The 23,245-nt window shown below is 44.3% G+C and overlaps 1 protein-coding gene across 1 annotated transcript; it reads right to left on the reverse strand.

Annotated features, from left to right (window-relative positions):
* Nucleotides 1–218: 218 nt before the first annotated feature.
* Nucleotides 219–21,221, reverse strand: NDUFA11 (NADH:ubiquinone oxidoreductase subunit A11). Its single transcript, XM_077476287.1, has 4 exons — nucleotides 21,070–21,221; nucleotides 15,814–15,906; nucleotides 2,202–2,324; nucleotides 219–472 (listed from the first exon to the last, which is right to left on the reverse strand). Exons 1-4 carry the CDS (start codon nucleotides 21,146–21,148, stop codon nucleotides 357–359), a joined length of 411 nt encoding a protein of 136 aa, XP_077332413.1. The 5' UTR covers nucleotides 21,149–21,221; the 3' UTR covers nucleotides 219–356.
* Between the last annotated feature and the right edge of the window lie 2,024 nt (nucleotides 21,222–23,245).

The raw sequence follows: 23,245 nt of genomic DNA on the forward strand, positions 1-23,245 counted from the left end.
CACACACACACGCACACACACACACACACACACACACACACACACACACACACACACGTGTGACACCAGAGACAAAGCGATTTACCATGTCTTGCGGTGGGGCTGTGCTGGAATAGCCCCCCCAACATAGTCCCACCTCACCTGGTGTGAATCTACTCTAAATGAAAGGTTCTTATTCCATATGGCAAAGCATTATAGAGCACAGTTGCAACACAATATCAAAGTAGCTGGTTTATTTATCTGCTCAGATAGGGACCAATGTATATACTGTGTACACTACAGCAACCAAAAAGTGCGACTCAGTAATGTTTAGATTTCTTTTCAGCAGTAATATCACAAGACAAAAATACAAAGTTTCAGAGTCTTGGTTCCGATGGAATCCATACCCAGCCCTCTTTTTTTGAAATCTTGGCAAAAGCAGCAAATCCTCCAAATAAAACACATGCCGTGATCCCAATTCGATAGCTATGACCTGTAAACAGAAAAGTAGTCTGTGACTTAACGTTACATACTCCTGTTTACATAAGCAAAGTACAATTGAGTAAAAAAAGTTGCCTTTTTTCCTCATATTAAACAGTTTAGGGCCGTTTCACACTGATCAGTTTTTCAGCCAAAAAAGTGGAGGAAAAATGCAATTAAAAAGGCATCTCTTCAAATCCAATGGACTTCTTTACATCAGTCAGTTGCGTTTCAGGCTGCTTTCACACTGCTCTGTTGCAAAAACAGAATATTCCGCTTTGTTTATTTATTTTTGTGTTAAAGGGCTCCAGCATGCACCAAATATGCAAGCCAGACTTTTAAAAAACACAACTGACCAATGTGAAGAGTTCTATTGGATTTAAAGGGATGCATTTTTCATGCATCAGAAAAATCTGCATAAAAATGCTCATAGTGGCTTGTATTGCACAAGAATTTATGAGCATTTGCTTTTATAAGCCTTTTTCCCAAAACATTCCCCTCTGCTCACTTTTCACTATAATCAATGTACACTTGAAACCGAACACTTCTTAAAAAGCAGCGTTTATTCAGGTCAAGCAATTTTTCTCCCTGATTTTTTGGGGGGTTATTTCCTGCCTGTAAACTCACTAAGGTGCATGGACCTTTGGGAACATGTTACACATTCCACCTATTTGTTAGGGTGGAACATGTAACATCTTCACACTGCTGCATCCTCTCCCTGACCTACTGGCTCTGTTGACAGCGAGCTGGGGATCTTCTCCCCAAACTCGCTGTCACAATTTACAAAAGAAGCAGTGGTGAAGGGCTCTGCCCACCCAGCCGTGTCATTCATTTACAGAGGAGAGAACCTACAAGTACCAACAGCCTTTGCTGCTGTCAGCTTGTAGTTCTCAAACTACCTGGGCACTGCTGAGTGCTCTAAGTAGTTCATTGTCTCTTCCTGTCAGAGTGCAACTGCCTGCCTGTTTGAGGTACGAGCAGACGGCTTAGACTGACAGTCTGCAGGAGTCCTGCACTGCGCCCACAATCTGCTGATCACTGGGTGCAAAAGAATTTTTAATGCCCAGTGTGTAAGGACCCTTAAAGCAACTTTGTCACTTTAGCATTTAAATGAAGCCACAGTGTAAACCGTCTATAAAATACACACTTATCTTACTGATTTGATACTTAGAAATCTTCTGTTGAACCCTGCACTGAAACATCAGGCATGTTGATCCCCCCCCCCTCCCCCCTCAAAATGTATACATCAGTGCTTGCACCCATTGGTTGCAAGTGCTGACTGGATTATGGTTTCTCAGCATGTCCCATTTGACAAAAGCCAGTCATTAGACTGGCTTCTGATGGAAAGACAGCTGTATGCATTGACCAAAAGTCAGCCAAGTTTCTCCTGAAATGGCCGATTTTCGGTCAGTGTGTACCCAGCTTAATTCCATTTACTGCTCAATTTCATATGTTGGTGGTTTTATCACCTTGATGGGAATGGCAGATGGGTAGAAGTAAATGGGTTCTCCATTTTCTCCAAAAATGTAAAAAAATAAAAAAAATAAATAAAAACTCAGATAATCAAACCTAATAATGCATGTATGAGCTTAATCCTTCATACAACATTGTGTGCCAACCAATTAACAACATTTGCCTTGTTTCAATTGACCCCAGTGCTACATTGCACCTCTTTCTACACTTTTTATGCCGTCAGTGCAAACATTATTGCTACAGAATACCTGAAATAAAAGTCAACTTACTTTTTATTCCTAGGAGTGCACCAGATGCACAGCCCCCTATAAAATAGTTCCATGCATCATCTGGCGTCTCACGAATCTGGGCTGTTAAACAGGTAGTGATACCAAACATTGCTCCAAGTGAAGCTAGGAAAGAACAGAAAAACAAAAATGACTAAAATGACAAACATAACGAGAAATGCACTGCCATGTGATGTTTCTTTGCGATATGTGACAAACACACATCAAGTTGTAACTGTTACAATCATTAGCAGTTTGGGTACAGAAAAAAACAAATTCTAAACAATTTTGTTTTTCCCAAAATAAAAACAAATACCTTCCTGACAAAGGCAATCATATCAATTTTACTGTATTTGCACATAAACAGTGAGTAAAATAAGTATTGAATGCGTCACCATTTTTCTAGGTAAATATATTTCTAAAAGGTGCCATGCAAGCCATACACACAAAGAAACCAAAATAAATAAGTTCAGATGTTACGTTATGTGTAATAAAATAGAATGACACTGAGAAAAAGTATTGAACACATGAAGAAAGGGGAGGTGCAAAAAGGCATGGAAAGTCAAGACACCTACTGAAATCTATCAGTAATTAGAAAGCAATCATGCCCCTTAGTGTGAATGAATATCAGTTGGTTCAGTCTCAACTGATGGCCTATAAGGCCCCTTTCACACAGGGCGGATCTGTCCGAGCGGAATTCGCCTGCTCAGCAGAGGATCTCCCCACTGAGCAGGATGACAGGTCTGTGACCGCTCCGCTTTGCAGAGCAGACAGGGACAGAGCCTGCCCTCCTCTATGGGGAGGTCAGCTGGAAAATGGACTGCATGCCCGTTTCCATCCAATCTGCTGGACAGACGGTGAAGGTATCGCCACCATGTGTCTTTTTTCAGCCTATTTTGTCAGATCAAATACCCGGCTGGTTTCAGAGGACACATGTCCGCTGACATCTTCCGCCCCATAGAGGGCAATAGGTGGTCTGATCGGATCTGCCTGCTGATGTTAAAGGGGCCTAAAAAGGTCACACAAGAAACATATCTAAATGGGTAAAACCAAAGGGCTCTCAAGACCTTCACAAACTTATTGTTGCAAAACATACTGATGGCATTGCTTACAGAAGGATTTCTAAACTTCTGAATGTTCTATAATAAGCACTGTTGGGGCCATAATCCAGAAGCGGAAAGAACATAATTTCACCATAAAATCGTCTATGACCAGGTGCTCGTCGCAAGATTTCTAACAGAAGAGTGAAAATAATCAGAAAAGTTGTCCAAGAGCCAAGGACCACTTGTGGAGAACTTAAGACCTGGAATTAGCAGGTACAATTGTTTCAAAGAAAATAAGTAATGCGCTCAACCACCATGGTTTGTATGCATTCTCACCATGCATTGCTGTAGAAAAACCATGTTGAAGGTAGTTTAAAGTTTGCTGCACATTTATGCCCCATACACACGATCCGAAAACGAAAATCGTACGATCAGGTATTGTACGAGGAAAATTTTCATGCTTGTCCAATCTAATAATCGGATGAACTGTCATGATCAGCTCTTAAAAGCTCTGTACTAATGATGCGATTATCGTACGATCGCGTTGAAAGCGGTATTTTTTTGTCCGATATTCACATCGTGTGTATGGGCCATTAGACAAGCCTGTAAAATTCTGGGAGATTATAGTCTGGTCAGATAAGACCACTGAACTCTTTGGGTGCCATAATACACACCATGTTTGGAGGTCAAATGGCACTACACATCACCCCAAAAAACACCATACCAACAGTGAAGTTTGGAGGTGGGAACATCATGGTGTGGGGATTTTTTTTTCAGCATACGGTATTGGGAAATTTCATATCAGCAAAGGAAGGATGAATGGAAAAATGTACCAATACTTAGGGGTGCACTGAATGGGTTTTTTGGTGCCGAAACCGATACCGAAAATGAAAAATACACTAGGCCGAAACCGATACCGAAAATGACTGTTTTTAAAAAAATATTTTCATGCAGCAGATGGTCAGAGACTGCAGGCATGGTGCAGGAGATGGTCAGAGACTGCAGGCATGGTGCAGGAGATGGTCAGAGACTGCAGGCATGGTGCAGGAGATGGTCAGAGACTGCAGGCATGGTGCAGGAGATGGTCAGAGACTGCAGGCATGGTGCAGGAGATGGTCAGAGACTGCAGGCATGGTACAGGAGATGGTCAGAGACTGCAGGCATGGTGCAGGAGATGGTCAGAGACTGCAGGCATGGTACAGGAGATGGTCAGAGACTGCAGGCATGGTACAGGAGATGGTCAGAGACTGCAGGCATGGTACAGGAGATCAAAGCAGCCTCACCGGTTCCCCTCAGATGCAGCCTGCCTGATAAAAATACATGCACAGTGTTTTCCATGTATTCCAATGGCTGTAGTTCACACTATGCAGTCAGTTTCCGGTGCGGAAACTGACTGCATGGTGTGAACTAGAGCCATTGGAAGACATGGAAAACACTGTGCATGCATTTTGTGCAAAAAAAAAAAAAAACACACGGAACTGCATCTGGTGTGAACTGGCCCCAAGCAAGCTACCTGGTTCCGTTCCAACAGACTTCTATTGGGAATGCTCATATCGTTACCTCTACTAGCAATAACTTAACCCTTCCTCATTCTATCACATGGAGATAAAAACCTAGCTGGGTCAAAATCAAGATTATTATTATTTTTTATTATATGGTCAATAAAGGGAGTACAGCCTTTGTCCTGTGACCTGGTTTATATAGCATGGCTACATTCACACAAGTGGCCAGAGGTGGATAGTTTCAGAGGCAAACAAATGACTTTTGGATGCAGCAGCACTGTGGGCACAAAAAACGTGCGATTTAGCTGCGGACAAAACTCTGCAATGCTTGCCCTGGGCACACTCTTTCCCCCTCGTGCAGCTTGCCAGTGTCTAAATGCAGCCTTACCCATGCCCGGATCAGAGCGGTGATCTCCGTGTGTCACGGAGCTGTGCATTGAATTGCCCGGGCGGCTGCAGTAACAATGTCCCGCCTCCTGTAATCACGTCACGCTGATTCAATGTCCCGCCATTGGATCAGTGTACCGTCTGTCACAGGAGGCGGGACATTGTTACTGCAGCCGCCCAGGCAATTCAATGCACAGCTCTGTGACACACGGAGATCACCGCACTGTCGGGCGGGACGAAAGGAGGACAGAGGACTGGGGACGGACAAGGAAAACACCCATGCAATGGGCAGCACCAGGGGGGTGGAGCCCTGCACAGGCCCCGCCCCCATTTTAGGCAAGATTTTCCTTTCGGCCGATATGTTTCGGCGGCCGAAATTTCGGTGCATCCCTACCAATACTTTCTTGATAAGAATCTGCTGCCATCTACCAGGATGATGAAAATGAAACGAAGGTGGACATTTCAGCAAGATAACGATCCCAAACACCAAGCCAAGGAAGCTCTCAATTGGTTTCAAAGGAAGAAAATAAAGCCATTTGAATGGCCCAGCCAATCACCTGACTTGAATCCAATAGAAAATCTATGGAAAAGAGGCCCATGGACCCTGCAAGATGTGAAGACCATTTGTGTGGAAGAATGGGCCAAAAAAAATCACAATTTTGGCCCATGCATGCAACTAGTTTCTCCATACAGGAGACTAACTTGAAACGGTTATTACCAGCAAAGGATTTTGTATGAAGTTTTAAATAAATTTCAGTTAGTGTTCAATAATATTTCCCTGTGTCATTCCATTTTATTAGACATAAAACTATTTCTGAACTTATTTGTTTTGGTTTCTTTGTATGCATGGATTGCATGGGTTGTTACCGACAGTGAAAATTTCATGTCAGTAGCACCATCGGAAATATATTTACCTAGAAAAATGGTGATGTATTTAATACGTATTTTACCCACTGTATCTATGGATATCATTACTTCTTAGAAAAGCATCCATGTCCATTTTCAAAATCTGTTGAAATTTTCCAGGTGGTACTACAGATTAAAGCCCAACTCTTACAACACCCAGCCGTCCCACTGATTTATACAGCATTTCATATTTTTAAACAATGGGTTCCTGCAAATGTTGCCTGCAGAAAATTGCGCACTAGGCGCAAAGATCTAATGCTGTGTACACATGACCGGACTTTCCATCAGACTAGGTCCGACAGTCTTCCCGACGGACTTCCGTCAGTTTCCGAATGAACGGACTTGGCCGCACACAATCACACCAAAGTCCGACGGATTCAACCGTGATGACGTACAACCGGACTAGAATAAGGAAGTTCATAGCCAGTAACCAATAGCTGCCCTAGAGTCGGTTTTCATCCGTCAGACTAGCATATAGATGAACAGATTTTTCAACCGGACTCAAGTCCGTCGGAAAGATTTGAAATATGTTCTAAATCTAACGTCCGTCTGATTTTGACAGCAAAGGTCCAATGAAGCCCACACGATTGAATTATCCAACGGACGCACCGTCGGCGTCGGTAAAATATGCGGGCTTCCTTTCTGAACCTTTCCTGATACTCCGGGGGACTAGACAGGGATGCCCCCTGTCCCCGGCACTATTTATCCTGGCATTGGAGCCGCTGGTGGCGGCGTTCAGGGCCAATGGTGATATCTCGGGAATTCCTTACGCGGGCACTCAATACAAAGTGAACCTCTTTGCGGATGACGCCCTTTTGACCCTGTCAAACCCACTTATCTCCCTGCCCAATCTGCAACTAGTATTGGCCTGATTTTCGGCCTTCTCTGGTCTTCAAATTAACCTCTCCAAGACCACAGCGATAAATGTTAACCTCCCATTGGAACTGGTGCAGCGCCTTCAGGACCATTTTCCATACCATTCGGCATCCCACTCGATTGATTATTTAGGTGTCAAATTGACGCCGTCTTATTCTTCCCTTTTCTCAGCCAATTATTACCCCCTGTTGCGAACGGTGTGCACCCTTATGCAAGCCTGGCAATTCCCCACACTCTCATGGGTAGGCAGGATCTCGGCGGCGAAGATGACGATCCTCCCTAAAGTCCTTTATTATTTTCGAACTTTGCCTGTCCAGGTACCCACTTTTTTTCTTCGACTCCTGCAGAATAGGATCCTCCAATTTTTATATGGGCGCGCAAACGCCCCAGGGTACCTAGAGCGACCCTTTATACCCATAGGCTCCGGGGAGGCTTGGGGGTCCCCAATATCTCTAAATACTACACGGCGGCCCAGATCATTCCGTTGACTATGCTACATGCAACCAAGGATGTTCCTCTGTGGGTGCTCCTGGAGGTGCCTGGCTGTGACCCTTGTGCACTTCAGGCACTCCTCTGGCTCCCCAGAAATCTGCGCCCTCCCTCCCTAAGCCCCATGCTGCTACATGGTCTGCAGGTGTGGGACTCAGTTCGCTTTTCCAGCAATCTGCTGTCCCCCTTTCTACCCCTACGCCCCATCACCCATAACCCTCTTTACCCCCCAGGTCTGGAGGAGCCCCAGGCATTTTCCTGGTGGTCCTCACATGGCTACCCACGAGTCCAAAATTTTCTTTCCTCACACTTATTCCCCTCCTGGGAGAGTATCCGGGAAACAAAAGGGGCGCCGGCTAACGAGCATTATCACTTTATCCAATTAAAGCACTGGATTGCAACGTTTGCGCCGCATGTCCACCTACCTTTTCCAAAAAACTTTTTTTGAACATTCATGCCAACACGCCCCAGGGTCCTCAGGCCTTATTTCGGCCATTTATGCCTCCCTGAATAGTCGCCCGCCATCAGCACCCCTCTCTTATATGACTCAATGGGAAAAGGACCTTCAGGCCCCAGTAGACCCAGAGGACTGGAGCAGGGCCTGGAAAACAATCACCAAATGCTCGTTCAACACAAATACCCTAGAGGCTGCATATAAAGTAATGCTCCGATGGTATTGGGTACCTGCCCGCACAGCTCGGGCTTTCCCTGGGAGTACGGACAGATGCTTCCGCAACTGTGGACAGCGAGGTGATGTTATGCATACATGGTGGGCTTGCCCAAGGCTGGTGGGGTTCTGGTCTAGGATTTTTGGTTTGCTGCAGACACTTTTCCACCTAACGATCCGAAGGGACGCTAAGCTAGCTCTCCTACATTGCCCGGTACCTGGTTTGCGGGGCCCTCAACAGAAGATAGAGATAGATAGAGATATAGAGAGATAGATAGAGATATAGAGAGATAGATAGAGATATAGAGAGATAGATAGAGATATAGAGAGATAGATAGAGATATAGAGAGATAGATAGAGATATAGAGAGATAGATAGAGATATAGAGAGATAGATAGAGATATAGAGAGATAGATAGAGATATAGAGAGATAGATAGAGATATAGAGAGATAGATAGAGATATAGAGAGATAGATAGAGATATAGAGAGATAGATAGAGATATAGAGAGATATAGAGAGATAGATAGAGATATAGAGAGATAGATAGAGATATAGAGAGATAGATAGAGATATAGAGAGATAGATAGAGATATAGAGAGATAGATAGAGATATAGAGATAGATAGAGATATAGAGATAGATAGAGAGAGATAGAGATAGATATATATATATATATATATATATATATATATATATATATATATATATATATCTCTATCTCGGACCATTGCCCAAGCCTGGAAGTCCCAACGGGTAGATTTTCAAGGGGTTAAAACCCGCATGACTGCTATGTTACTTCAGGAACGTATGTCCAGTATTGTTCATGATTCTCATGCTACATTTCTAAAAATCTGGGAGCCGTGGATCTCCTACGAGTTCCCCGCGCTCCAAGCTGCATGCCTGGGCTTGGTCTAACTCCTCTTGGTGGGGAGCCCACATCCGAACTTTCCCACTCCTTTCTTCCCCCTCTTTTCTCTCTACCTTTTCTTCTTTTGTTCCCTATCTCTCTTCACTCTTCTTTGTAATCTCTCCTATTGTTAACCGTAGAAGGGGGTAGTGGGAGAAGGGCTTTCCCTCCGGAAACGTTGAGGGAACAAGTTGCCTGGTTCCGGAGCCAGTCTCGATACCATCCCCTACTCATTTTCCCTCCTTTTCTTGTGTTTATTATAAGTATAATGTGATGGTTGGCCCTTTGGTTTCATATTCATGCTTTGTAGCCCCTGCAAGGGCGCACAAGGAGCAGATTGTAGTCTCTTGTTTTTTCCTGTTTATTCAACTTTTCAACATATTAAAACAGAATTATCCAACAGATTCGTTCCATTGGACCTTTGCTGTTGAAAAGTCTGCCCGCGTGTACACGGCATAAGGCTAGGCCCTAGGAACCAGAGCTGCTACTCAGTTGTAACAAGCAGTATGAAAAGGTATGACAACAGAGAACAAGAGGGGGTGCTCGGTCACTCAATGGACTGAAGGAATGAGATTCTAAATATATACCGTATTTATTGGCGTATAACATGCACTTCCCCCCCTTAAAATAGGGGGGGGGGGGATTCGTGTATGTGCGTGTTATGCGTCAATATAGGAGGGGGAGGGAGGGAACGATTGCCGCCGAAATACAGAGCTGCAATCTCCTGTGTACTCTGCTATACTCGCAGTCATGTCCCTTGGACGGCTCTTAGTGTTGATGTCCCAGCATTGGACTGCTGTTATGTGCATCATAGGAGCAGAGCAAAGGGGCGGGACTGGGCGTGACTGCGAGCCGTGTACACCACAGATCAGTCTCGGTCTATCCCGTCAGACAAGGCTGTAGATGGGCACTGATCAGGCTGTAATGAGCAAGGCTGCAGACGGGCACTGATTAGGCTGTAATGATGAGCAAGGCTGCAGGCGGGCACTGATTAGGCTGTAATGATGAGCAAGGCTGCAGACGGGCACTGATTAGGCTGTAATGATGAGCAAGGCTGCAGACGGGCACTGATTAGGCTGTAATGATGAGCAAGGCTGCAGACGGGCACTGATTAGGCTGTAATGATGAGCAAGGCTGCAGACGGGCACTGATTAGGCTGTAATGATGAGCAAGGCTGCAGACGGGCACTGATTAGGCTGTAATGATGAGCAGGGCTGCAGACGGGCACTGATTAGGCTGTAATGATGAGCAGGGCTGCAGACGGGCACTGATTAGGCTGTAATGATGAGCAGGGCTGCAGACGGGCACTGATTAGGCTGTAATGATGAGCAGGGCTGCAGACGGGCACTGATTAGGCTGTAATGATGAGCAGGGCTGCAGACGGGCACTGATCAGGCTGTAATGATGAGCAGGGCTGCAGACGGGCACTGATCAGGCTGTAATGATGAGCAGGGCTGCAGACGGGCACTGATCAGGCTGTAATGATGAGCAGGGCTGCAGACGGGCACTGATCAGGCTGTAATGATGAGTAGGGCTGCAGAAGGGCACTGATCAGGCTGTAATAATGAGCAGGGCTGCAGATGGGCACTGATCAGGCTGTAATGATGGACAAGGCTGCAGATGGGCACCGATCTGGATTCATTAATGCGCAACGGCGAGGCTGAAAATGGGCACCGACCCTTATTTTGCTTCAAAATTCTTTATTTATAATGTAAGTTTTTTCCTAAAACTTCCCTCTTAAAATTAAGGTACGTTTAAAATATATATATTTACTTCCTTACACGCCCTGCATTTTCTGCAGGCATAAAATCCGCCTTTCTCCCAAAAAGTAGGAGGGTGGGTGGGGGGCCCCTAACTATGCAGACAAAATAGTAAAGAAAGTTTTGGATCCCCCCCACCCACCCTCCTACTTTTTGGGAGAAAGACGGATTTTATGCCTGCAGAAAATGCAGGGCGTGTAAGGAAGTAAATACATCTATGAGAGCTGTTGATAAATTTGTAGCAACGTCAAACAACAAGGAACTTAAGATCAAAGGGTTCATCACATGCAACACCTCACATGTAGTGTATGCTATGCAATGCCCTTGCGGGTTGATTTACATCGTACCAAAAGGCTGTTGAAGATCCGCATTGCGGAACATGTTGCTAATATCAAATTGGGGTTCAAGGATCATAATGTATCCCTACACTTTAAGATCTATCATGACCAGGATCCATCGGGCTTGAAGTTTTGGGGTATAGATCACATAAAACCTAACTGGAGAGGATCAAATCTAGTACGGGATCTATCTAAGTGGGAAACCAAATGGATATATTTAGCAGACACATTGGTACCAAAAGGGTTAAACGTGGATTTAGACATAAATTGTTTCATTAGTGACTACTAACCACCCCCCTTTTTCCTCCTCTCCTTCGCCCCCCCTTTTCGGTTTGATGTATCACATATTAAAAATTCTGGTAGATATGTACTTTTTACTCAGTAGCGGTTTTTATGGTCCCATATACCCTAAAATATCATTTGTCATCTATATTAGCTATACAAGCAGTGCACTAATTCATAGAATTCCCCCTGGTTTTGGGTTATTGCAGGGCTCGACAAAACCCGGGCGCCCGGTCGCATTGGCGACTAGAAATAGCGACCTCGCGCCTGGGGCAGCACAGCTGGGGGTATCCTGTCTCTGTGGACCCCCCCAGCGTGATCGCGTCGGGCCGTTCCACCGGCGGCCGAAAATTTAGGCCGCGGCTTTGAGGCCTTCTGCGGTCCTATGATTCCTTATGGAATCTGGCGCCCTCTTGTGGTCGCTGTTGGTATGACAAACTAGCAATGCTAATGAAGTTTCCTCTGCCTGTTTTATATTACCTGCCTCTTCCCTTTATTTAGAACCCCCTAAACATTATATATATTTTTTATTCTAACACCCTAGAGAATAAAATGGTGGTTGTTGCAATACTGTCTGTCACACCGTATTTGTGCAGCGGACTTACAAGCGCACTTTTGTTGGGAAAAATAATTTAGTTAATAAAAAAAAATAAGACAACAGTAAAGTTAGCCCAATTATTTTTTATATTGTGAAAGATAATGTTACGCCGAGTAAATTGATACCCAACATGTCACGCTTCAAAATTGCACCCGCTCATGGAATGGCGACAAACTTTTACCCTTTAAAATCTCCATAGGCGACGTTTAAAAAAATTCTACAGGTTGCACGTTTTGAGTTACAGAGGAGGTCTGGGGCTAGAATTATTGCTCTCGCTCTACCGATCACGGCGCTACCTCCTATGTGTGGTTCGAACACCGATTTTATATGCGGGCAGGACAGGGCGCGTTTAAAAAAAAAAATTTCTGCTTATTTTAACTTTTTTTTTTTTCCACTGTTCTTTTAAAAAAAATGTTGTGTCACTTTTATTCTTATTACAAGGAATGTAAAAATCCCTTGTAATAGAAAAAGCATGACAGGTCCTCTTAAATATGAGATCTGGGGTCAGAGAGACCTCGGATCTCATATTTACACTAAAATGCAATTGAAAAAAAAATTGTCATTTGAAAAAAAAAAAAAATGTCCCTCTAAGAGCTATGGGCAATGACTTGGAGACGGGGGGGGGCGGCGACGGCGCTGCTATCTTCCCCTCACTCGTCTCCATGTCAGGCCAGGGACAGGTCCGGATCGCCGTCACGTACCTGGCTCCTAACTTTTTAAGCTGGCTCCTAGATTCCAAGCAAATTTGTCAACCCCTGGGTTATTGTATGGTTTTATAATAATTCTCCGCGGCGCACCGATTTCCTCTCCTCTAAGTCTATTTTTATAATGCCTATTTTAATAAGCATATGAATTTTACTATGCATCTTCAATATCTCTCATTCATGTTTAACAAGTATGATGTGACTATAGATATTACTCAGACATGATCTGTCCCAAAATATTTTCATTTTTTTAAGTGTTTAGATATGATTTTAGGTGCCTAATCCATCTAGACAATTTTTAGTGAATAATATCTCAATATGGTAACATGGGGCTTTGGATGAGAATGGACCCAGTGTGTATTATTTGAAATGCGCCTTTATACACACATAAAATTTTCATATATGATGATTATTAGTATTAACATACGAGGTGCCTTTTAACTTGTACCTTTCTTTCTAGGTGTGACACTCTCTATACAGAGGAGAGGGCATGCAAAAAAAAAAATTTGTGTGTGTGTGTTTTACGCTACGATTTTTGCTGTTTGTTTTATGGACTAATTATAACAAATGCCTGATTTTATTTGCTTTTATGTGTTGCTTTGAATGTAAGGATTGCGGTGCTGATAAAATGGATATTTGGGTATTCATGCAGCATCTTGACATGTTATTTATTTGTTTGCTGTTTTTTTCCCCCGCTGTGAGGAGCGCTGATCGCGTCTGGTTACCATGGCGATGTGCGTTGTCGGGTTTGCTAGACAGTGTGCGATTGGTTCCCACAAAGGTGGACGGGACGGTTCGCTCTGCCCCCCCGTGCTGTGGAGCACTGATCGCGTCTGGTTGCCAGGGCTGCGTGTGGTGACGTGTGTACTAGGCAGCGTGTGATTGGTTCCCGTGGCGGTGGATGGGGCGATATAAGCTCGCCTCCTTTGTCGTGTAGCCACGCCCTCTGTTGAAGTCGGAAGTGACGAAACGCGCCAGCGCGTGGCCTTCACGACGTTCCTGGAAGTGATGAGTACGTTCCACCGCTAACCAAGATCCAGGAAGTCACCCATTGTGTCTGCAGAGGAACACATGCTGACCCTGCTGTTGGGAGACACGGTGAACACACTACTTTTAAATGCTGTTTTTTTATTTGTAACAATGTACGCAGATTATTATATGGGGTTACTTACTAGCTTGTGCAATTTATTTTAAAATAAACGGAATTACGCTATGTGCAAATTCTGCTTTGTTTTATGACATTTATGGAACACTATTGAAAGCTGGACCTTAGTGGATGACGTATGAATTTTTGGATACCTAGAGAGGGAATACCTCCTTAAGGCTTTTTGCTCAACTTTGTCTGGTAAATTTAACCCCCTAAGGGGGATGTGTTACACACGGTGAAATCCTGCCATTACCTGGTGGAAGTGATACTAACAGCACTTTGAAACAACCACCATTATCACCTTGCAACGTTGAATAAATCACTACAGTCACCTTTTCTGCACAATAAGGACTTTTCCATTTTAACTATTTGGTTATCTTTTGGACATTATTTTAGAGCGCTGTTTTAATACTAAAATTATTCAGAGTTTTCATTAACTAACTAATTTATGTATTACTTGTAATATAATTACTATACTTCAAAAGGGCTGCTAAGGTTTTGACCTGTTTGGTATTTTTGTAATAACTTGACAGATCACAAAACTTCTGTGGTATATATAATTGTGGATTTCTGGTTCCCTGCATCAGGCGCTGAGCGGTGTAATATAGGCCGTCTCTGAACACACCTTGCATATATATATATATATATATATTTTTCACGTCTGCTTAACTGGCCATTGAGCGACAGCAATTCACAATTATGAACCATGGGAGGTCCCTGAGCACTTTCAAAACAGAGAAACCACAAAGGCCAGAGAAAAGAGTAACTTTTTGAGTAAACCTCAGATACGGAGGAATTCTCAAAGCATTCAGAAGAGCCTAGTATGCATGAGACCTTAGATACTGGGGCTAGAAGGGTGTGCCCACGGGCAGCAAGCAACTTTTCTGGTGCAGCATGGAGTTGACACCTTGAGCATTCAGAGTGGGGCAAAAAAAAATAAAACAGCGTACCTGGCTCCTCCCACTTCCATATTGCGCAATTGCCACAAAAAAGCTTGGTGAGGACATAAAATGAAGCACGGATGGATTAATGATTCATGGCTGGGCACAGATCAGCGCTGTGGGAACTTCAGATGCACCCGACAGAAATGCTGCACCCGGCTCTCCCCCTCTTCTAACGCACTGTACCGATTGGCGTGAGGAGCCAAACCAGACAAGCTTTTGTTTGTTTACAAATGATCAGGCCGACATTGTATGTCATGATCACGTAGTAAAAGGCCACGGTCATTGGTCATTTACTGTGATGCACCAAGTCTGAAGGTCACGGATATTCCCGGGTGCGCGCCACCCGGGCGGCGCGATTCTTGGAGGACGTTATAGTACGCCCTCCCAGAGTTATCGACACTGTAGCAGTCATTCGGCTATAGCACGATTGTTAGGTGGTTAATAAGTGATTGAACAATACTGACTGGCATATTCAAGGCTTTGGCTATCTTTTTAAATCCTTTTGCATCTTTATAAAATGTTCAGGACCTTGTTACCTTCTTTTCTGCTCCCCATGGCTCAGAATCTAACCTGTTCAGGGCATTCATGCGAGAGCCAACAAACTAATTGACCGTTTATACACAGACACTAATCGCAATTTAAAAAGCCACAGATGTGGGAAAAGAACCTTTAATTGCCAATTTAACCCATGTGTGCCACTTTGTGCGTCTGTACCAAGGCCAAACATTCCAGGGTATGTAAACTTTGGATCAGGGTCATTTGGGCGATTTCTGTTAACATTATGATTTAAAAAGAAGCCAAATAACTATGTTATATATAAAATGGCTTCATATGAGCACTATCCTTAAAGCGGTGTTCCGCTTAAAAAAAAAAAAAAAAAATTTTAAGAAACCAAAAAAGCGCAAGTTCCATTTTTGGCTGGAACGCTGCTTTAATGAACTTTGAATTTTCTTAAAAGCATCTCAAACTGATGCCTTTGACACAAGCCCAAAAACATAGTCCCTAACATTTACTGGATCAAATAGGCTCATATTTATTTCCAAAATGATTTAATTAAAAACATACCCATAGTAAGAGTTGCACCTCCAGTTTTTTTAATGCCCTCCAGTACGGTCTTAGGCTCGAAAAGGACTACATAATATGCAGATCCAATCAGACCTAAGGGGACAAAAAGATGATTATAGTTTAGCAGAGGGTGAGTATGACAGTAAAGCAGCTAGCATTTTCAGGAGGGAAAAAATAAATAAAATAAATAAAAAATCAGGGATGGCAACCTCAAAATTTTGGTTACGGCGGATCTCATTTAAAGACAAATTCTTACACCATTTGGTTACAAACAGAAACATACCAAATCTACCACTTTGTGATATATATGGTGTTAAAAGGAGCCTGTTAGAAATATAAGATTACATTACCACAACATCATTTTGCTTTTATGATCTGCTGACAGTGGACTACAGGCACAACCCCTCCAAAAAAAAAGCAATGCTGCACCTATGGATCAGGGTCAGGGGGAAGCTTGGTGAAAGTCTTGACTTGCATAGATGACGAAGAGTGACAGATCATTAATGTAAATGCATGAACAATTATCTTAAAATTGTCACTAAACCTACATCATTAAAAATACTATCAATAAATGCTGTATTACTCAAATTTAAAATTTTGTTACAACCTAATTGGCTCACAGGTATGTTAAGCTGGCCAAAGACTATTTTAATCTCGGCCAGTTTAGCAGGGACTGGCTGAGATTCAATCCTTGTATGGATACGCTGAATGTCTATCACTGATGGACAGTGATTATTGTTCGCTATAGCTGCTGGCAATAATCACATGAAAAATTTGACACTCTGGTTGGACCCCAATCGATAAATCAACTATCAACTTGGGTACAATCAGCCTGCCCATACATGGATCAAATCTCTGCCAGTCCCTGCTGAACTTGGCGAGATTCAAATTGTCCATGGCCAGCTTAACATACCTGTAAGCCAGTTAGGTTTTAACAAAATTTAAGTTGTTCCAAAGTTTATTTTTTTTGTTACCTCAATGCAGTCTCTGCAAAAAAAAAAAAGAAAAACCCAAAAACCAACCTGACCCATCCCCACCACTGACTCAATACAGCCACTTCCCTCACAGGAGAAACTGATTATAGTGGAACCATAGACTTCTGTCCGTTAAAGTGGTTGTACTTGTACAGGTTCAAGGTTTTTTACCTTCATGCATGCAAAAAAGACCTTCTGTGTGCAGCAGTAGTTCTCAAATGCTTACCCGACCTTCATTTCGATCCAGCGATGTGCATGAGAGCCTCAGCTCTCCCAGGTCTCTCCCTCCTTGTTGGCTGAGACAGCAGTAGTACTAATTGGAAAGAAGAAAGAAATGGCTGCACATCCAGAACTTCCGATTTGCCTTTTATTGTTCACAAAGATAACACCAAAGACACTAGGGCTGCAACTAACGATAATCGATTAGTTGGCCAATTATGGTTTTGATTAATCGGTTAATAACCTTAAAAAAAAAAAAAAAAAAAAAAAAAAGTGGGTCAAATTGATGTTCATTTTCAACCACAGTGACGGGAAAATTTGGAAATAGAAAACTTCTTAGTCAAAGGAATTTTCAGACAGTGTATGTGGTTTTCATTCAGATATTACATTCATTTTAAAAACAAGTGAAAATTTCAAACAAAATTCTTTCATTCAGCGAATGTACAAAGATTTTTTGTCTGAATATTTTCATCTGAAAATTGATCCATGTGACCAGCATAAGGCTCGGTACACACCTATGCAGTTTTTGCTTTTGATCTGTTTCTGCAGTGCTTTTTGCTGTACGTTTTGATTTTTGCGCACGTGATTTTACTGCAATTTGCGTTTGCTTTTTTTTGGGGGCAGATTGAAAAACACAAATTGCTGCAAAAATGCATTGCATGCTTTTCTGCAGCTTCTCCATTGAAGTATATTGAGCAGATGTGAACGTGTCCCCATAGGAAACCATGTGAATAAACTGTAGTGCATTTCTGTAAAAAGCACCAATAAACACATAGATGTGAACCAGGTCTAAGACATTTAGTAACATATTGGGGTAAAAAAATAAATAAAATTAGTCCTTTATAGTAGGAAAAAAAAAGCAGATAATCACTACTGTAAGGGGGCCATTTTTTTACTGTAGAACTGTGAAAGTAATTACAGTAGCGATTGTTTGCTCTTTTTGTACTATAAAGGGCTCATTTTATTTTTAACCCTATTATGTTACTGGCCGATTAATCGATTACTATTTTCATAAGCGACTAGTTGTCAATTAATCGATTAGTTGTTTCAGCCCTAAAAGATATCAAACTATGGTTATGTAGATGCGTTTCACACATACATCTTGTGCTTAATCATTACCAGTGGTACTAATTGGCTCCCGCTATTGCTACCATCAATCACAGCCAGTGAGCCAATGAGGAGAGAGGGTGGTAGAATGGCTTGGACGCGAGCTTGCTTGGATGCCCCTATAGCAAGCGGCTTACTGTGGAGGTACTCGGCAGGAGGCAAGGGCCTGGAGCACTGCCAGGGGACCTGAGAAGAGGAGGATCAAGGCTGCTCTGTGCAAAACCTCTGCACAGAGCAGGCAAGTATGAAATGTTTATTTAAAAAGGACCTTTAAAACCACTTCAAGCTATTAGGAGGGGCCAGGAGCGTGGCTTACATGCAGCGTGGCTTACATGCAGTGTGTCTATGGAAGCACACAATCTGGTGCAGGAGTACACATGCATGGGTCCTCTTTAGAACCTGACCTGCTACAGGAGGCACCTGCAGGAAAGAGAAGCTGACAGTGCCTTCAGCTTCCAGACCAGGAGGAAAGTGACCTTTTTGTGCAATATCATTGCACAGAGCAGCTGTTATCTCTTTATTAGAAAAAGAAAACAAGGTTGCCTTACAACTGAAAATGTTATACTTACCCGACGGTAATTTTCCTTTCCTGATGCAAAACATGACAGCATACATGAATGGGATAGGCGCCGCCTCCCACCCTGGTTATACTATATTTAACTAAGTCGCCTCCCCCTAGGTGGTATTCTCGTAACTATACTCAAATGCGAAACGCACAAGTAAGGGACCTGTATGCTGTCATGCTTTGCATCAGGAAAGGAAAATTACCGTCGTCAGGCAAGTATAAAATTTTCTGTTTTCCTGACACAAAGATAGACAGCATACACGAATGGGATGTAGCACGCCCAAACCTATAAAGGTAGGGCCATGCTGAAGCGTTTGAATCAACATATCAGACTAGAACTGAAGTAGATTCCCTTGCTTCCAATGTTGCCTGATTGACTTTGCAATAGGCAAAAAAATGGTTTGTAATATATGAACCTGATTGGTATCCCATATAATTCTGGACCTCTGAATTTTGCCCATGAACACATCCATCTGCTAAAGTGTGTGGACCCAGAAGCAAAGATGCGGACCTTCGTCTGGTGCTGGTGAAGAAATCAGAGCCATTTTGTTTGATCATGGTAGCAATAAGGTAGTTTACTGCTTGACGCTTGGATCTCTGAAAGAATTCTCAAAGACGTAATATCCTTAAGAAATACTACTTTGGTGTCACTGAACCTATTGGGGTAGCCTTGTTCAGAAGAATGACCCTAGTTGCAGTCAGGAGCAGAGGATTCATCCTGAAATTCTGCAAGATTTTCATGTTCAAGTATAGCTGGAGTTTGCCACCGGTTCCCTCGGGTTCCACCAGGTTTCAAATGAAGGCGAGCCCCCCGCAATGAGCCTTTCTAACTTGGTCTCCCAGTTGCTAGCTGTAACGTGCCTGAATTTGCATACACTTGGCTCTGTTGTGCAAGTTCTGAGATCTCAGGACGACTAAAATAGGAGGAACTTGGGCCAAAGACTGTACTTTGAGGACACCATGGCCTGTAAGGCCACCAGATCATTGTCCTTATCCCAGCTATAGGACTACGGATCCTGGTTGAACTAGACGAACTTGTGTCCTTTTTCAACCCACCCAACCATACACTATGATCCTGACGAGGAGCTTAGAGATTACGAGTTTGGTGGCTATACAGGCTAACCTGCTGACCCAGCTGAATGTTAGTAGCTCCACTGCTTCCACTTCTAGGAAGCTCCTCTTGCAGGAATGACTTCCATTCCTGACCATTGAGTTTACTGCCAGGTTGAGATTCATTGAACTGATTGTTGGTATAGAGCAGCCATTCTCAACCAGGGTTCCGTGGACCCCTGGAATTCCTCCAGAGGTTTCTAGGGTTTCCTTGAGCTGTGGCTGATGAACTACCTGTTTGATGGTGCCTACAGAGTTCAAGGTTCAGCACCACGTAGCAAAGCCAGCAGCATGTCACCAAATATCTTTTTAGCTGGCATTCTAACCACCACTTTAAGAGGGGCATTCTTCCTATTAACCATTGAATATAAGCAGCACTGTTCCTATTAAGCCCTGCTGATTTGGTTTTAGTAAGGTTTCCTCAAGACATGAAAATTATTTGAGGTTCCTCTAGGGTTAAAAGGTTGAGAAAGCCTGCTGTATGCTCTCATTGAAGAGGGGTGTCTACTATGGCAAGAGAAAGATGGAGGCAGGGTCTGTATCAGACAGCCATTATTCACTACAATGAAATCTCGTTCACATGGCGCATACATCAGCATACCCTTGTGGATAGCACCGTTTACTTGTACGGGGATGCACAGGCGTTTTCCCTGTGCAGGCAGTCCCATTGCTGTCAATTGGGATGCAGCACTGGCAGGGACACAGCCACTGATCCCAATGTGACATTTGTGGGGAACGCGTCTGTGGCCATGCACCCATACCTGTGTACCCTTGAGCGGGTAAACACAGCCTTCCCGACCTGTGCACTCTAAAGTCCTATGCATGCAGGCGAATAACGCCGTACAGCATGAACTGCGGTTTTCTTTTTTCTGCAATGGACAGTCTGACCTAAACAAATGGCTGTACACTGGTATCATACTTGTGCAAACAAGCGCATACGTGTAAACTCCTGGACACACACATGGGATTTATGTCATGCACATGTGTATACAAGCATGACCTACACCCATTCATTTCTATGAGCAGCTGGAAGCTGCAGCTGTGTCTCTCGGGTGCTGAAACAAGCTCAGTTTATGCTGTACAGTCTCGTGTCTGTATGCATGAGGCCACATTGTGCAGTTTATTCTAGTGACAGGGTCCCTTTAAGCTGTACACGATCCAATGACTGTAGGACACACTGACCCAAGCACAGCTTATCCTCCATAGGACACGCACACACCTGCCTGCCCTGCTATACAACCAACATACTTCCCATTCCACTCATACTACAAGCCCCCATACCCAGCCCCGTGGCTATCTTCGTTGTCAGCAACGTCTTTTCCCCGCAATTTGTTCCGTCCGGAGTATCCCAGTACCCCATCTTCTTCCTAGAGCCAAGGGCACCGAACTAGCGACGTCCGCACGTCACGCCGACCTAGCAACGTACGTCAACGTCAAGCGCGCCGCCATATTGGGGAGGGCGTGTCCGTCAGGCTGCTGCGTGCGTGGCCATGTTGTGATTGTCATCCCGCTGGAAAACGATGCTAAGACAGTAGATGAAGTAGTCAATGTAAATGTTGGAATAAAATAAAGAGTAACTGCACGTATGAGGAAATAGTACGATCCATATCATCTTCTTTTAAGAAACGTAGACTGTGAGGCATGAGAGCAAATCTAAAGCTGGATAGTGATGCAGCATACAGGTCCTTAGATGCGATGGCTGCATTAGTTTTTCTTTAGCTTTTTTTTTCCATTTATTTGATCCGTTGAGCTTTATGTTCTTCCAGACAGGCAGCCCGGGGGAGGGGCGTGACAGAGACAGTTTTTTTTCTTGGAGAATAGGTGCAGGTACAGTCCCTTGGTCCCACCCCCGAGGACCGTCCCTTCGTTTCCACCCCCTATCCACCTCCGAGCACCATCCTTTCCACCCCTACCCACCTCCGAGCACCATCCTTTCCACCCCTTATCCACGAGCACCGTCCCTTTGTTTCCACCCCCTACCCACCTCCGAGCACCGTTCCTTGGTTCCACCCCCTACCCACCTCCGAGCACCGTCCCTTGGTTCCACACCCAAGCACCGTCCCTTGGTTCCACCCCCTACCCACCTCCAAGCACCATCCCTTGGTTCCATCCCCGAGCACCGCCCCTTCCTTTTCACCCCCTACCCACCTCCGAGCACCATCCCTTGGTTCCACCCCTGAGCACTGTTCCTTGATTTCACCCCCTAACCACCTCTGAGCACCGTCCCCTGGTTCCACCCCCTACCCACCTTTGAGCACCGCCCCTTGGTTCCACCCACTACCCACCTCCGAGCACTGTCCCTTGGTTCCATCCCCTACCCACCTTCGAGCACCGTCCCTTGGTTCCATCCCCTACCCACCTCCGAGTACTGTCCCTTGGTCCCCCCCCCAGCACCGTCCCTTCATTTCCACCCCCTACCCACATCCGAGCACTGTCCCTTGGTTCCACCCCTGAGCACCGTGCCTTCGTTTCCACCCCCTACCCACCTCCGAGCACGGTCCCCTGGTTTCACCCCTACCCACCTTCGAGCACCGTCCCTTGTTTCCACCCACTACCCACCTCAGAGCACCGTCCCTTGGTTCCACCCCCTACCCACCTGCTACCCACCTCTGAGCACCATCCCTTTGTTTCTACCCCCTACCCACCTCTGAGCATCGTCCCTTGGTTCCATTCCCTACCCATCTTCGAGCACCATCCTTTGGTTCCACCCCTACCCACCTCCGAGCACCGTCCCTTGTTTCCATATACACTTTATTTTAGTGCGTATACTAGCGCTACACTGTTGTTTCACTCCCAACAATGCGAATTGATATTGCAGAAATTACAGAAAGGTGTTGGCCCTCAGGATTTGGAAAAAACAACACTTGTTTTTACCTGAACAGATATAATGGTGGAATAACAAAGATGGCCACACTGAAAAATGTGCCAATTTCTCTATACTTGCTTAAAGAAACACACTATATTGTTAAAAGTATTAGGACGCCTGCCTTTACATGCACATGAACATTAATGGCATCCCAGTCTTAGTCCTTTGCAGCTATAATAGCATCAACTCTTCGGGGAAGGCTGTCTACAAGGTTTAGGAGTGTGTCTATGGGAATGTTTGACCATTCTTCCAAAAGCGCATTTGTGAGGTCAGGCACTGATGTTGGGTGAGAAGGCCTGGCTCACAGTCTCCACACAAATTCATCCCAAAGGTGTTCTATCAGGTTGAGGTCAGGACTCTGTGCAGGCCAGTCAAGTTCCTCCAACCCAAACTCACTCATTCATGTCTTTATGGAGCTTGCTTTGTTCACTGGTCCAAATAATTTGGCGGAGGGGGGATTATGGTGTGGAGTTGCCTTTCAAGGGTTGGACTTGGCCCCTTAGTTCCAGTGAAGGTAACCCTTAAGGCGTCACCACACTAAGACATTTTGGACAATTTCATGTTCCCAACTTTGTGGGAACGGTTTAGGGA

Source organism: Lithobates pipiens, unplaced genomic scaffold (genome assembly GCF_037356315.1).
Source record: "Lithobates pipiens isolate NorthernLeopardFrog02 unplaced genomic scaffold, aLitPip1_a1.2 Scaffold_13, whole genome shotgun sequence".
NCBI classification, from domain to species: Eukaryota; Metazoa; Chordata; class Amphibia; order Anura; family Ranidae; genus Lithobates; species Lithobates pipiens.

What these genes read in the sequence shown, in the direction of transcription:
- NDUFA11 (XM_077476287.1), bottom strand. Translation starts at nt 21,148, where the DNA reads ATGGGGTACTGGGATACTCCGGACGGAACAAATTGCGGGGAAAAGACG. An exon ending in AGGTGCAACTCTTACTATGG is followed by an intron (nt 2,325 to 15,813) that starts GTATGTTTTTAA and finishes GTTCTTTCCTAG; the next exon opens with CTTCACTTGGAGCAATGTTT. An exon ending in TGCACTCCTAGGAATAAAAA is followed by an intron (nt 473 to 2,201) that starts GTAAGTTGACTT and finishes TTCTGTTTACAG; the next exon opens with GTCATAGCTATCGAATTGGG.